Source organism: Bubalus kerabau, chromosome 3 (assembly GCF_029407905.1).
Source record: "Bubalus kerabau isolate K-KA32 ecotype Philippines breed swamp buffalo chromosome 3, PCC_UOA_SB_1v2, whole genome shotgun sequence".
NCBI classification, from domain to species: domain Eukaryota; kingdom Metazoa; phylum Chordata; class Mammalia; order Artiodactyla; family Bovidae; genus Bubalus; species Bubalus kerabau.
The window spans coordinates 31,316,184-31,330,650 of NC_073626.1; the positions used below are offsets into that span (position 1 = coordinate 31,316,184).

Genomic DNA, 14,467 nt, shown 5'->3' on the forward strand with positions numbered 1-14,467 from the left:
CTCCCCTTTAAAGTTCTAAAATTAAAATTCAAACATGAAGGCGATTAACTAAGGGCAATATACCAGTGTTTTCCCCTCTGTTTTCATAGCACCCGGTACATGCCAGTCAATGTATATGAAAGAGCCTCTTCCCTCTTCTGGGCACCACGTGCCAATGTCCACAGCAGCATGACAGCAGGTTTGCGTAATCTCTAATCCAGGAGGGCCCTTAAAGTTTCTTCCAACTCAGAGAGTCTTTCATTCCATGAGATTGTTTCAACCCCTTCCTTTGCCCCATTGCTCAATAGATGGGCCATGATTCAGAAAGGAAAGGAATGTAAAAGAGATTGTGCCTGCTGCTGGGTGGTGTTTAAAAAAAGAGTCAGAGACTCCTTGGTATCCATGCAGAAAGGCAGGACACCTCTCCGAGACAAAAGCACAGCAAGTTCCATCACCCTGCCCACATTCTGCTTTTACCTCTCTGGCTTCAGGCTGCCACTGTGTGACTCATCCTGCCCTGCACGACTGACTAATATTTGTTTCCCCCTGATCTCACCTGTGTAGAAATAAGTCTCAGAGAGTGCCTGTGAGTAGGCAGCTGATTTGTGCAACTCCACCCTCATCCCTTTAGGAATGATCCTGAACACCAGCTTCTTTAGGGAGAGACGTGCTTGTTGCTTTGTGATTCCAATCAATTAAGATTTCCTTCTCAACAATGGGGCTGCTGTAAGTGTCTACACTCACTGCACGATGGAATTAAGGTGTGTGTAATCACTGCAGAGGGTGACTGCAGCCAGGAAAGTAAAAGACGCTGACCCCTTGGAAGGAAAGTTATGACCAACCTAGACAGCATATTCAAAAGCAGAGACATTACTTTGTCAACAAAAGTCCGTCTAGCCAAGGCTATGGCTTTTCCTGTGGTCATATATGGATGTGAGAGTTGGACTGTGAAGAAGGCTGAACGCCGAAGAATTGATGCTTTTGAACTGTGGTGTTGGAGAAGACTCTTGAGAGTCCCTTGGACTGCAAGGAGATCCAACTAGTCCATCCTAAAGGAGATCAGTCCTGGGTGTTCACTGGAAAGACTGATGTTGAAGCTGAAACTCCAATACTTTGGCCACCTGATGTGAAGAGCTGACACATTTGAAAAGACCCTGATGCTGGGAAAGATTGAGGGCAGGAGGAGAAGGGGACGACAGAGGATGAGATGGATGTATGGCATCACCGACTCAATGGACATGGGTTTGGGTGGACTCCAGCAGTTGGTGATGGACAGGGAGGCCTGGTGTGCTGCGGTTCATGGGGTCACAGAGAGTCGGACATAACTGAGCGACTGAACTGAACTGAACTGAAACATCAAGATGTATCCTGTATCAGAATGTGGATGATGACTGCATCCTCTCACTGAGGACAGAAAAAAAAAAAAAAAAAATGTATTCTTAACATTTGATCAAGTAAACTGAGCTGACGTGGGTTTTAAAGATGTGTGTATTTTCATTTATGTGCTCGGCAATAAAGACGTTTCCATTCTCTGAAAGATATCCCCAGTTCCCTTCCCGAAGCTTCTCCTTGATTTTTTAATACTCACGTCTTATCTTCAACGATTCATTAATTTAGATCCATAGGTTGGGCTTAACGATGCATTCTAAATAGGGAAAAAAATAACACTGATGTCTGTGAAGAATGGCATTGACTGGAATGCACATAGATTTATGTCTATACCTGACTGAAGATAAACATTTAACAATGGAAACATGAAGTACCAGAGTTGACACAGCTACCCTGAATTAAATTATCATATTTCACTGAATCTCACATTGTAAGCAACATCATTATATTTTATGTCTGCGGAGGAAGAACATGAAAAAATAACTTGCCAATTAAGTCATGGCATGCCACTGATTACCCAATGTGTTCCAATTTCAGAAATATGCAAAGGTGGATAAAAAATGCCTGTCTTGGAATTGATGGTCTTTGGCACTAAAAGTCACTCTAAGTACTAGCTGACTGTAAATTCTGACTCTGTATATCTCCAGAGAGTTTTTTGTTTGTTTTAAAAGCAGCTCTTATTGAGAAACTGTTGATTGAGTAAATGACTTCTTTCTCATTAATATAACAATGGTAGCAATTTCAGTTGGTGGTTGATGAGACAGATAACTAGGTCAAAAGTCATCTTCAAAATCTTTAGATACACAGACACTGCAGTTCAAGGGAGTGTGGTTCACTGCAGAAGCCCATGGCAGGAAGAATGCTAATTCTCACAAATTACTGGGTTGCTCTGGTAAAAATCTCATAAGTACTCTGGGCTTTGGTTTCCTTACCTATGAAATGACAAGGGTGGTCTAGTATCTCATTTCTAACTCGTCTTATTTCCAGCTCTGGCATTTTATGAATCTATGGTCTACGCGTTCACATCGTCTCTCTCTCAGTGGTCCAAATGTATTTAGTTGAAATACAACCAGTATGGAAACTTTGCTTTTTTTCTTTTCTCATCATGCTGCAGGGCTTGCAAGATCTTAGTTCCCCAAACCAGGGATCAAACCCAGGCCCAAGTGTGAAAGCATGGAGTCCCAAATACTGGGCCATCAGGGAATTCCCTGGAAACTTTTCTTGAGGGGTATGTTCCAGTGACCCTAAGCTCTAGCAGGATACTTCAAATTTGTTGATTGAAGAAATGAATGAATAAAGGTATGCCCTTATGATTCTGTTTGCTAACAAATCCCCAATATTGAGCTATAGTATTTGTCTCTCCATGACTCTACTGAGAACACAGACCTTCCAGTATTGAGACTGAAAGGGAGAGGCTTACCTCTGCTACCCTTGACTGGCCCTTCAGTGAAGACATCCTCATCCTCAAAGCATCTCGTATCTAAAGAAGCAATGAGAGTGAAGAAATGACAACATCCTCAAGGTCTAGACCTGGGTCCTGAAACTTTGAGGCCAGCAACTCTGGCAGAAGCAGCATCAGATGTTTCAGCACCATGCTTGGAAAATAATGAAACTTGGATAAAAGTTGAGGTGTAATCATAACTAGATTTAGGATTAAGATTAAAGTTCTGGTCATGGTTTCTATTTTTTTCACCGGCTATGTTCAAATATAACCTCCAGTTGACTTAAGAAGGAGCAGGACAAGACAGAGTGTGGTTCTTCCCTTTCCACCCGCCAACCCCCTGCAGCTGACACCTTGAACCACCCCACAAACTCAACTCTTCTCCACATCCTCTCTGATCAAGGCTGCTTCATCCTCCTGCTCCCCCCAACCACATGGAAAAAACATTTACAGTGAGTGACACAAATTCAAGTTACCTTGTGGTCCATAATGGTTCCAAACAGCAAGATGAAGAACCCCTGTGACAGAATTCAACAAAAGTATGAGGGACAGTTCTGCAGACCATAATCCAGAAGTTATTTTAACATCACTCTTCTAGATTCCTTCAAAGATAGTTATCATATATTAGAAACCTCAGTGTCTACTGATTCTCTTGCACTAATGAGTGTTTTCTTTGAATGGACCTCAAAAAAAGAGGACCACCTTCAAGCTTGTGCATGAGAGTGACTGATATTTCTTGAATGGCTTCAAATGTAGGATAGTTTTCAAACTTATTAAATCTGTTTACTTTCTTCCCAGGTATTAAGGTGGTTGTTCTTACTCATGATAATAGTAACATACACATAAAATTTTGTCATTCAAAGTCACAATCAGGGAAGGTGTCATGGGAAAATGAAATGTATTGTAGTCTACTTTCAATGGAAAAGTCAAGAAACAGGCAGCTAGAGTCTCTAAAACTGGTGAAATAAGTTACTGCATAAAAAAAGAGAGAGAAGTCTAAAGAAACCCATAAGACCAGGGTCTCTTGGAGTTTAAATTATCTGGTCACCTACAAAGTCAGAATAATTGCCAGTCAATTCTTTTAAGTCATGAGAGTTGGGGGTCCAAGGAAAATCTGAATACTGCCACAAGAGTGAAGGGAAGCCTGGTTTCTAAGGATGGTTTCATGGAGAAGAAACACTGATCATAAAACTGAAAATGCTTAATTGTAAGTCACAGAGAACGCTTGTTTTAGAAAAATGGAATGTGTGTAACTAAAGGGAGTCTAGAAATTGTCTTTCCATCGAGAAAATAGAAAGAGAAATGATCCAAAAGAGAAATGCAGAACAAAATTTCCTGGGGTTTAATTAAATTGCAAAGTACAAGTAGGATGAGGTCAGTGGTAATGAGTATAACTTCAAGAGCAGGGGAGATTTATGTGAGTCCAAGAGCTTTTGATCCCACTCCCAAAGAAAACCTTAAGAAAAAGTTTCTCTTTAAAGCAATACAGAGGAAAGAATGAAATAAATGTTCTCCATAGTTATTACGGAGAAGGCAATGGCAAGCCACTCCAGTACTCTTGCCTAGAAAATCCCATGGATGGAGGAGCCTGGTAGGCTGCAGTCCACGGGGTCGCTACAAGTCGGACGCGACTGAGCGCCTTCACTTTCACTTTTCACTTTCACACAATGGAGAAGACAATGGCAACCCACTCCAGTGTTCTTGCCTGGAGAATCCCAGGGACAGCAGAGCCTGGTGGGCTGCCGTCTATGGGGTCGCACAGAGTCGGACACGACTGAAGCAACTTAGCAGTAGCAGCATAGTTATTAAGAAATTATGAGTAAGATATATAATTGTACTGAGTTGGAATTACTGTAAAGTTGGCTTTATTATTTCACATTAGGTTTTTAAGTAGAGTAATAGTGATATGGAATACTTTGTTGCTTTGTTAAACAGTTATATTTAATTTAAAGCATTGGTCAAAAATGTTTTGAAGATATTTTTCTGAAAAGAAGCAGATAATAAATACTTTAGGCTTTGCAGGCTTTACAGCCTCTGTTCCGACTATCTCACCTTTCCCACTGTAGCACTCAAGCCACCAGAGGCAAAATGTGTGTGTGTGAGGTATATTTCAATAAAACTTTTTCAATAAAAAGATGTGTATATAAGCCCATGTGTAAGGTGTATTTCAATAAAACTATCTACAAACACAGGCAGCAGGCCACAGTTTGCCAGCTCCTGATTTAAAATATATTAAAAATATAAACCTTCTGAGATTTCCACACCACTAATGCAAGGGGTCTGTGTTTGATCCCTGGTCTGGAAACTAGATCCTACTTGCTGCGACTAAGTCCCAGAACTGCCAAATAAATAGACGTATTTAAATAAATAAATATATATATATAAACTTCCTAAATTTTCTATTACTCATGGGTGCAGAAAGCAGCCTAATGACAGCTTCCTAAAAGTGGCTTAGTAGCCAAGATGAAGTGGAACGACTTTTAGATGGATAATCTTATCAAAGCAAGCATGTCAAGCAAGAAAAGACATTAGAGATCATTTTAGATCCATCTTTATTTTACAGAGGAGAAGTCTGAGGACCAGAGAAAGTGACATTGCTGGGATCCATTTCTGTGAATAACAAATGACATTTATTTTACAGAGAATAGCAGGGAAGGAGTATGAGAATCCCTGATTGATTAACATCCAAAGTGAGTGGCATGGACCATCTCTGCATGCTGTGAAAAATGACTATTATTTCATAGATTGCCTAGACTACTTGAGAAAGCATAAAAATTGTGCTTGTTTTGAGGCATAATACATGCCTCACACATCCCTACCAAAGACTAGTCCTCCATAAGTGAAGGTCAATGTCTTGTCACATTGAAACTTTAGAAAAGACAAAAGGAGATGCCTACCCAATCAGCCTGATCATCGAAATCCAACTGGACAATCAATAGACAGAGAGATGTCACAGATAAATGTCTCTAAGATATGAACAGAAATGGAAGGAATATGTGGTGTTCTGTATTTTTAAACCATAGCCATATTTTCTTGTATAGCCAGAATACCAAATTATAAGGTAATAATATTTTGTAAATAAAAAGTAGCTAATAGTATCAATAGTATCAGTAAAATAAGTCTCTCTCCCAGAACTTACCTGGAAAGCATTGAGCAGGGCAAAGATTATGTGGAATATCAAGGAAGTGCCTTCTATGAGGGTAGCTATTCCAAAACCCCAGGTCAGTCCCAACAGTGGGGTGAGGATGGCGACATTTTTGCTGATCCTCAGGATTATGGCCACATCTTGAGACTTGGAACTGCCAATAGAGGGCCTCTGAGTGTTGATAGCCACAACCAAAACCACAACGAGATTCACAGCCACAATGACCAAGGCTGGGATGGCAAAGGCTAAAAGGGCTTTGGTGTCATCCCAGTTAAGCCAACAGGCACCACGTCTCACGTAGCCTTTCCCTGGCACTGTGCTAGCCACAGTGGTGGCAGCAATAACCAATGGGCACCCATAGCCAACGGCAAAGCCAATGGCCATCATGCGGGACTTCATCATCCTCCGGAAAACCACCAGCAGTCCATAGATGATGAGCAGGGCTTTGAAGAGCATCCAGAAAAACAGACAGAGGTAGAAAAAGTGGCTAAAAAATGTCACCGCAACACACCAGTTGTAGTCCTGGGCCTTTTTGTTAAAGTTGGAGCCTAAGATGAACCACACATTGGCAGTCAAAAGCGACACAGCTATATTGACAATGCATACATGTCGCATATATGATATGTCCGTCATGACCACCCGGGACCAGACGGTGGCTTCAATCATCAGGCAAAGAATCAAGCTAAGGATGGAGACGCTGAGCCCAATGCAGGTGATGTAGTCCAGGACTTTGTTGTCCACAGATATGGGGGACATGAGGATGGAAAAAGACATCATCACGTTGGTGTAATTACACCGGCATTTCACTCTATTCTTGATGTCCAACTTTGTTTCACAGACATTCTCATCCCACCTCCTTTTCCTGGAGTGCCAGCCAACGCACTGGGCTCTGGCATTCTGGGATTTGTTGATCTTCTCAAAGGTGAATAAGATTTGCTCCAATTTTTCTGGTAAAATCACTGAAAGGACCAGTCCGTTTACCAGCCTGGGAAGACGGGCGTTTTCCAAGTGGGCTTCTTTCAGGACAGCCCCCAAGGTGGGAAAAGCTATGCCAACAGCTTGGGATGCATCTGGAGGCAGCTTCCACAGCTCTTGCCTGGGAATTTCTATGATTCCTAGGATACCCTCCACTGTGTTGTTCAAGTTCATGGAGAAACGGAGACTTCTCTCTGAGGTATTATTGTTGATGGGGAACCCTTTCGTCTGAATGAAGAATTCATCCACAATGTGCTCAGGTTCATTTTGGATGTGGAGTTGCCTCGCAAACCAGTTCACTGACTGCAACAAATCGGAGCTGACATTTTTGTCTGGAATGAAAGCCCAGTTTGGAATGACCGCTGGGTCGAGGATGTGGTTGGCCACCTTGCTGTAGCTCTGCAGTGGAGAAAAGTGGATACAATACTGGGGATGTACACACTGCGGCACAAAGTTGATTTCTAAAACCTCAAGTTTCTAAAGATCAGACGATTTGATATTATTTGACATGTTTCTCTTCAAATTCACTGTTTACTAGAATCTCATACTAGTAGGACTTCAGAGAGAGGAAAAAAATTAGAAATGCTAAAAACAAAATATGATAAAAAGAAATGAAATAAAATAAGATTGAGGGTTGACATATATACACTAATATGGATAAAATAGGTAACTGATGATATTGATAACCTGCTGTATAGCACAAGAAACTCTACTTAATGTTCTGTGGTGACCTAAATAGGAAGGAAATCCAAAACAGAGGGGATATATGTATACCTGAAGCTGGTTCACTTTGCTGTACAGCAGAAATTAACAAAGCACTGTCAAGCAACTATACCCCAATTTCAAAAAATCAATAAATATAAAGTAAAAAAAATAAGATAAAATAAAATGAAATAAGCAAATAAGATGAAATAAAATGAGATGAACTACAGAGAAGGGTTGCCTGCTTTATTATATGCCCCAGGCAGCATTTCCAACTTCAATTTGTATAACCCAAGTTTTCCATGAGATATTAATGACTGTTTAAGGAAGAAACAGTCCTATGGAAATCCAAGTACAGCACACCATATCCTTATTCTTCCCTCCACCCTTGTGAAGAGTGCCAAAGTTTATTAACACATTTAAAGCTCTATAAAGTCCTGCCATAAGACCTACTTGGCTTCATTTACCCCAGAATTCCTATATCTGCTGTACTACAGATCTCTCTTTTAAGAAACGAAACCTCTGCTAACATTTCTCAGTATAATTACATTTTACAAAAATAAAATTTGGGAAACTTTACAGTAGTCAAAATCTTCCTCACAGGATCATTATGTGATAGTTCCTTGAAAATATTCAGTCTGTACAAAAACCTGTATTGAAAATGTTCTTATTTCTTGAAAGGGGTTTCCCTGATAGCTCAGTTGATAAAGAATCTACCTGCAATGCTGGGGACCTCGGTTTGATTCCTGGGTTGGGAAGATCTGCTGGAGAAGGGATAGGCTACCCACTCCAGTATTCTTGGGCTTCCTTTGTGGCTCAGCTGGTAAAGAATCCGCCTGCAATGTGGGAGACCTGGGTTCAATCCCTGGGTTGGGAAGATCCCCTGGAGAAGGGAAAGGCTACCTACTCCAGTATTCTGGCCTAGAGAATTCCATGGACTGTAGAGTCTATGGGGTCACAAAGAGTTGGATGCAACTGAGTGACTTTCATTTTCACTATTTCTTGAAAACATCCATAAACTAGGAAGAATCCACTCCCAAAACTGAAATGAGTTGTTTTTCTGGTTATGGTAGCTTTTACCCTGAAAACTATTTTGAAACTATTAAAGTGAAAGATTTTGAAACAAAAAACTGTCAGAAGATTTTTGAATGAAATTAACAAATACCTTCATTTTCTCTCGGGTGACATTATCAGACAAATCTGTAGAAATGTTTTTTAGTAACTCCACTATAAATGCAATATTTCCGGACGTTGCTTCTGATGATTTCACAGCATTAATTATGCAGGCATAATCCAGTGGGCAATTCTTTTGGATTCCTTGAGCTACACTCCTGATGGGCTCTGGGGTTTGGTAGTCAAGAATGTGCAGAGTTATAGACGGTGCTGCCACGGAGAGGCGTGATGCACTGTTTGAGTCCTGTTGTAAAAAGATGGTTATTTCACTCAAAAATGATTAAGCACCCAACATGTCAAGGAGATCCAACCAGCCCATCCTAAAGGAAATCAGTCCTGAATATTCATTGGAAGGATTGATGCTGAAGCTGAAACTCCAATACTTTGGGCCACCTGATGTGAAGAACTGACTCATTTGAAAAGACCCTGATGCTGGGAAAGATTGAAGGCAGAAGAAGGAGACAACAGAGGATAAAATTGTTGGATGGCATCACCGGCTCAATGAGCATGAGTTAGAGTAAACTCCAGGAGTTGGTGATGGACAGGGAGGCCTGGCGTGCTCCAGTCCTTGGGGTCACAAAGAGTCAGACATGACTGAGCAACTGAACTGAACTGAACTGAAGTGACAGAGACTGTATTGATACTCCTATTCTAAAAACCCTTGACATTTTAGGAGATGCAGAGACAAATGTGCTTCTACAGGGATGAAGGAGAGGCAGAAGGAAACAGTGGCTAAGTGAAAGGATACAACATAAAATATTTTAATTGAGAATTGTTTTATTCATTGGATTTTTATTCTTTCTGGAACACACACCTTGTCTTCCTTTGGTCAAGTGATTGAAAGTATGAGAAAAAGATATCAAAATGAATTTAACTGTAGACAAATTCAGTTGCTTAATTGATTAGCATAAGAGGTATGAAAATCCATTTTTAAAGCTAAAACTTTAATCTCTAAGTGTTTGTCACTGTCTGAATGAATTTCAGATCTTTTTTTGTTTGTTTGTTTTTGAGTAAAGATTTTGAGAAGGCAAAATAAAGTGGTTGAGAGTTTGGGTGAGGAAGGGATGATAAGAAACAAATTTGAACCCACTCTGCAGAATTCCTCAAGTCCAGATCTGAGACTTATTGTCATGCTGAACAGAAAACATTTAAAATGTTTCTTGTAGAGTATGCAAATAAGATGCAAATATGCAAATACATCACCATAAAGAGTGTTTCCACAGAAAGGCTTGTACATGTTTCAGTTGATTTCTGCCACTTGTTTCCATTACAGATAAATCCTATTTCTCCATGAAAGTGCTGAGCACAGGGCTGGCTGCAATTAGAAGAAGTGCTGCAAGGTCCATGGCATTTTTCTTAGAAGAGAGAAAGAGGACTGATTAGCATTTCCACACTTTGACAAGGACATCTAACTCCTTCCTGGGGCTTGGGGGTTGCTTCCCAGAGAAGGCGACCACTAAGACCTGCCAGGCAGACTGTGATATCCAGCTGATATCCAGACAGAGTGAAGAACATGTGAAAAGGAGGGTCATTCATAAAAACTGATTCAGAGTGTCTGAGGGGAGAGTGGCAAGAGATGAGGGTGGGGAGGAAAGCAGGGTCAAGTCCTGAAAGACCTTGGATTCTGTGTTTATATGAGGGTTACCAGGAAACATGATTCGATTTGTGAAAGATAATTAACGATGCATGGAGCAGGAGTTAGTAAACTTTTCTGTAAAGGACCAGGTAAATAGAGTTGCCAGATAAAATACAGGTTAAATGCCAGTTAAATGTTGGTTTTGTTTTCAGATACACTCAATTCCCATTTGCAGCAGTTACAATCTATAAAGTCACTGCCACAAATGCTGAATTAGTGAATACGTAACCATCACTTCTAGGAGAAATACAAGATTAGGTTCCTATAAGCTTCTGCTCACAACATTGTCACCAACCAATCAATATATCACTATATAAGCTTGTTTTGTGTGTTTGCATTTAAAGACATCTTATTTAATATATGCTTTTGATTCACTGACATTGAACTCACAGCCAAGGGTACTATAACTCGTGACAACATATTAACAAAGCTTATCCAGCACATATATTTTCCCCATCAGGCACATCACAACCCTCTTAGGCACACTATACATCACCTTGGAACTATATTTGGGGGCGATTTTAAACAGCAAAATCACCAGCTAAAAACAAAACCACAAAACACGTGACACTACATAGACCACAAAAAACACTTGTTTATAGTAGGAAGGTCAAGTGCCACCTCATTCAACTGAGAACATGCACCTTGGCTGACCATTTTTCTGTTATTCTGTGCATGTCTGTTAATAATTCAGAGAGCTCTGTGAGTGCTGATTTGGAGAAGATGCAAACACAGAATCCACGAATAAAGAGAACTGACTAAAAATGTTCAGTGAAACAGTGGATAATTTTTCATTTATGTATAACCCATGAAATATCACTCATGGCTTATCTGAAATTTAAATTTCACCAGACATTCTATGTCTTTGCTAAATACAACAAAGCTGGCCAGAGAGTAAACATTTCAGCTTTGAGGGCCATATGGTCTCTGTCACAAATACTCGGCTCTGCTTAGTAGCATAAAAGCAATCAAAGACCATGTGTGAATGAGTGAGCATGGCTGGATTTCAATAAAACTTTATTCAAAAAAACTGGCGGCAGCCTAATTTGGCCCAGGAGGAGAGTGGATTGACTTGATGAAGCTGCTGAAGTATTCCCAGGAAGAACTGCCTTCAGATAGCAGCAGGGCAGTAGGAAGAAGTAGATGATACTGAGAATTATCAAGGTATTGAAATAAATACAAACTGAAGTGCCCTATTGGCTGTGAGCCAAAGAATATTGATGACAAATATTTATTACTCGGACAGGAGAATAGAAGCAGGTTGTTTTGCATCTTTCTTTGACATCCACCCAAGTGTATCTATTGTTGCAATTTATTTAAGCCAAGTGCATTTCAATTCCCTCATTCATATAGTTTGGAGGTAATGCCATATTCTTGTTACAAACATTGAATGAGACAGCATCTTGTACAGCACTTGGGTCAGTGTTGTCGTAAATGTTCAATGCATATTAGATACATTTCTCTCCTCTTTCCTTTCTTAGCTCCAAATCTGTATAGATTTGTATTTGCCCCCAGAAATATACTTGGCCATGACTGTGCAGATACCAGTAATCTACGTGGATGAGAACCGGAGGATTTCACTATCTTACTTCTCATGATGATTCCACAGTTTGTCTCTCACTTCTCCAGAGTAACCAGTCTTGCCAGTTCCGTTCAGTTCAGTCGCTCAGTTATGTCCAACTGTTTGCAACCCCATGGACTGCAGCACACCAGGCTTCCCTGTCCATCACCAACCCCTGGAGCTTGCTCAAACTCATGTCCATTGAGTTCATGATGCCATCCAACCATCTCATCCTCTGTCAATCTCACCAACATGATACCTATTACATCACTGAATAGATCGCTCAGCCTCAGAGTGCTACATGCTTTTAAGAACCTTGAAAGTATCTTTGAATGAAGGAATGAATGATCCTGTCCTCTTCACTCTTCTGCCTCTTGTTAGCTCATTAGTTCAGATTTCCCTTTTGAGTTTTAAAAGGGACTCTAGTCTACTATTCTTGGAGAAGGTAATGGCACCCCACTCCAGTACTCTTGCCTGGAAAATCCCATGGATGGAGGAGCCTTATAGACTGCAGTCCATGGGGTCGCTAAGAGTTGGACATGACTGAGCAACTTCACTTTCACTTTTCACTTTTCACTTTTATGCATTGGAGAAGAAAATGGCAACCCACTCCAGTGTTCTTGCCTGGAGAATCCCAGGGATGGGGGAGCCTGGTAAGCTGCAGTCCATGGGGTTGCTAAGAGTCGGACATGACTGAGCAACTTCACTTTCACTTTTCACTTTTATGCATTGGAGAAGGTAATGGCAACCCACTCCAGTGTTCTTGCCTGGAGATCCCAGGGATGGGGGAGCCTGGTGGGCTGCCATCTATGGGGTCGTACAGAGTCGGACACAACGGAAGCAGTTTAGCAGCAGCAGCAGCTCATCTACTATTCTAGAACATGTATGAATATCTGCCAACTTGTTTCATTGATTATGCCGTGGGTAATAGTATAATTGCAAGAAAATCTATTGATGATGTTTAACATTTAGAACTTATTTGAGATTCTTATTCAGTGTGAAAACTTGTGGTCTGGGGATTGATCTGCAATATCCATGCCCTTCCTTTATTCTGCCCAGGCTTCAAATGGAAGAAGACTGTTCTGTAGCTACATACCTTGAATTCTTCCAGTCTTGGGTTTTCTTTCAGGACCCTGAAGTTTATCTCCATCCTGTAAAACATAAATTCTCAAAGGTTTTCTTTACAGTGGGACTCTTCTCTCTCATCTCAACTTAGAGACTCCATGTGAATATGAAGAGAAAATGTGTTCAGGACTAGAAAGAAAATGACATTTGATATTGCAGGAATTTGCTGAAGGGATGTGAGCCCTGGCAGAGAACATGCTGCCCCCAGTGAAGGCTAGAAACTGGGTGTGGTCACATAGGCTCTGAAGGTCAGGGGATTGGGTACATCTGTTGGAGAGCTTAAGGACCCATGGAGAGCACAATGGCGACAATTAGAGCACTAAACTGTTCTCTGCTTATATTAACTGTAGCTATGATAGGGAACCAATATGGTCCACCCGATACACAGAGAAAGAAGTGAGAAGATACTAGGAATGAGTGCTAGGTTGCAATAATAGAATCTTTTTGTAGCTATGTTGCTGTTGTTAGTTGCTAAGGGTGTCCGACTTCTTTGCAACCCCATGAACTGTAACCTGCCAGGCTCCTCTGTCCATGGGATCTCCCAGGCAAGAATACTGGGGTGGGTTGCCGTTTCTTTCTCCAGGGGGACCTTCTTGACCCAGGGATCAAACCCGCGTCTCCCTAGTAGTTCAGTGGTTAAGAATCCACCTGCCAGTGCAGAAGATATGGGTTCAATCCCTGGGTTGAGAAGATTCCCTGGAGAAGGAAATGGCAACCCACTCTAGTATTCTTGCCTTGGAAATCCCACGGACAGAGGAGCCTGGGGGGTTACAACCCATGGGGTCACAAAAGGGTCAGACACAACTTCCTGACTAAGCACCTTGTAGCTATAAAGGACTGTAAAAATCTAAAAGAGGAAAAGACACTCTTCGTGTTATGGTAAGGAAATTAAGACCCAGAGAATTGAAGCAACTTGTGCGGCTAACAGATAAACTTAAGGTTTGAACCTAAATTGCTTGACTGCCAAGTTAGTGCTTCTGCCTCTCAAGAGTTGCCTGTCTACATACTCCATGGCTTGCAAAGTGGTTTTTCTACTAGACTGTCGCACCCTGTGACAATAATACGGTACCGTCACAAGCCCCAGCCAACTCTCAACTTTTCATTGTCCCTTTCTTTAGAAAGTTGCCATCAGAAAGGGTAACATTGTAATCATTTGAAAATTTCTTTGAAATGACATGTTATTTATCATAAATTAATCATCTCAGAGACCTGATTGATTTCTCTTGGGACCACCTAAGAATTAATCAAACTTACTTTTGCGTGGATATGGAATCTACTCTGAGAATATTCTGTGGCCAAAAATAATATTAAACAGCAAATTGTGGTTGCCTGGGACTTCAT

At 41.0% G+C, this 14,467-nt stretch overlaps 1 protein-coding gene across 1 annotated transcript; it reads right to left on the minus strand.

Moving 5' to 3' along the window:
* Nucleotides 1-1,576: 1,576 nt before the first annotated feature.
* ADGRF4 (adhesion G protein-coupled receptor F4) lies at nucleotides 1,577-14,467 on the minus strand. The gene is made up of 8 exons (XM_055574666.1): nucleotides 14,381-14,467; nucleotides 13,098-13,152; nucleotides 10,008-10,159; nucleotides 8,797-9,048; nucleotides 5,949-7,328; nucleotides 3,286-3,327; nucleotides 2,789-2,848; nucleotides 1,577-1,624 (listed from the first exon to the last, which is right to left on the minus strand). The coding sequence occupies exons 1-8, from the start codon at nucleotides 14,465-14,467 to the stop codon at nucleotides 1,577-1,579; spliced, it is 2,076 nt and encodes a 691-aa protein (XP_055430641.1).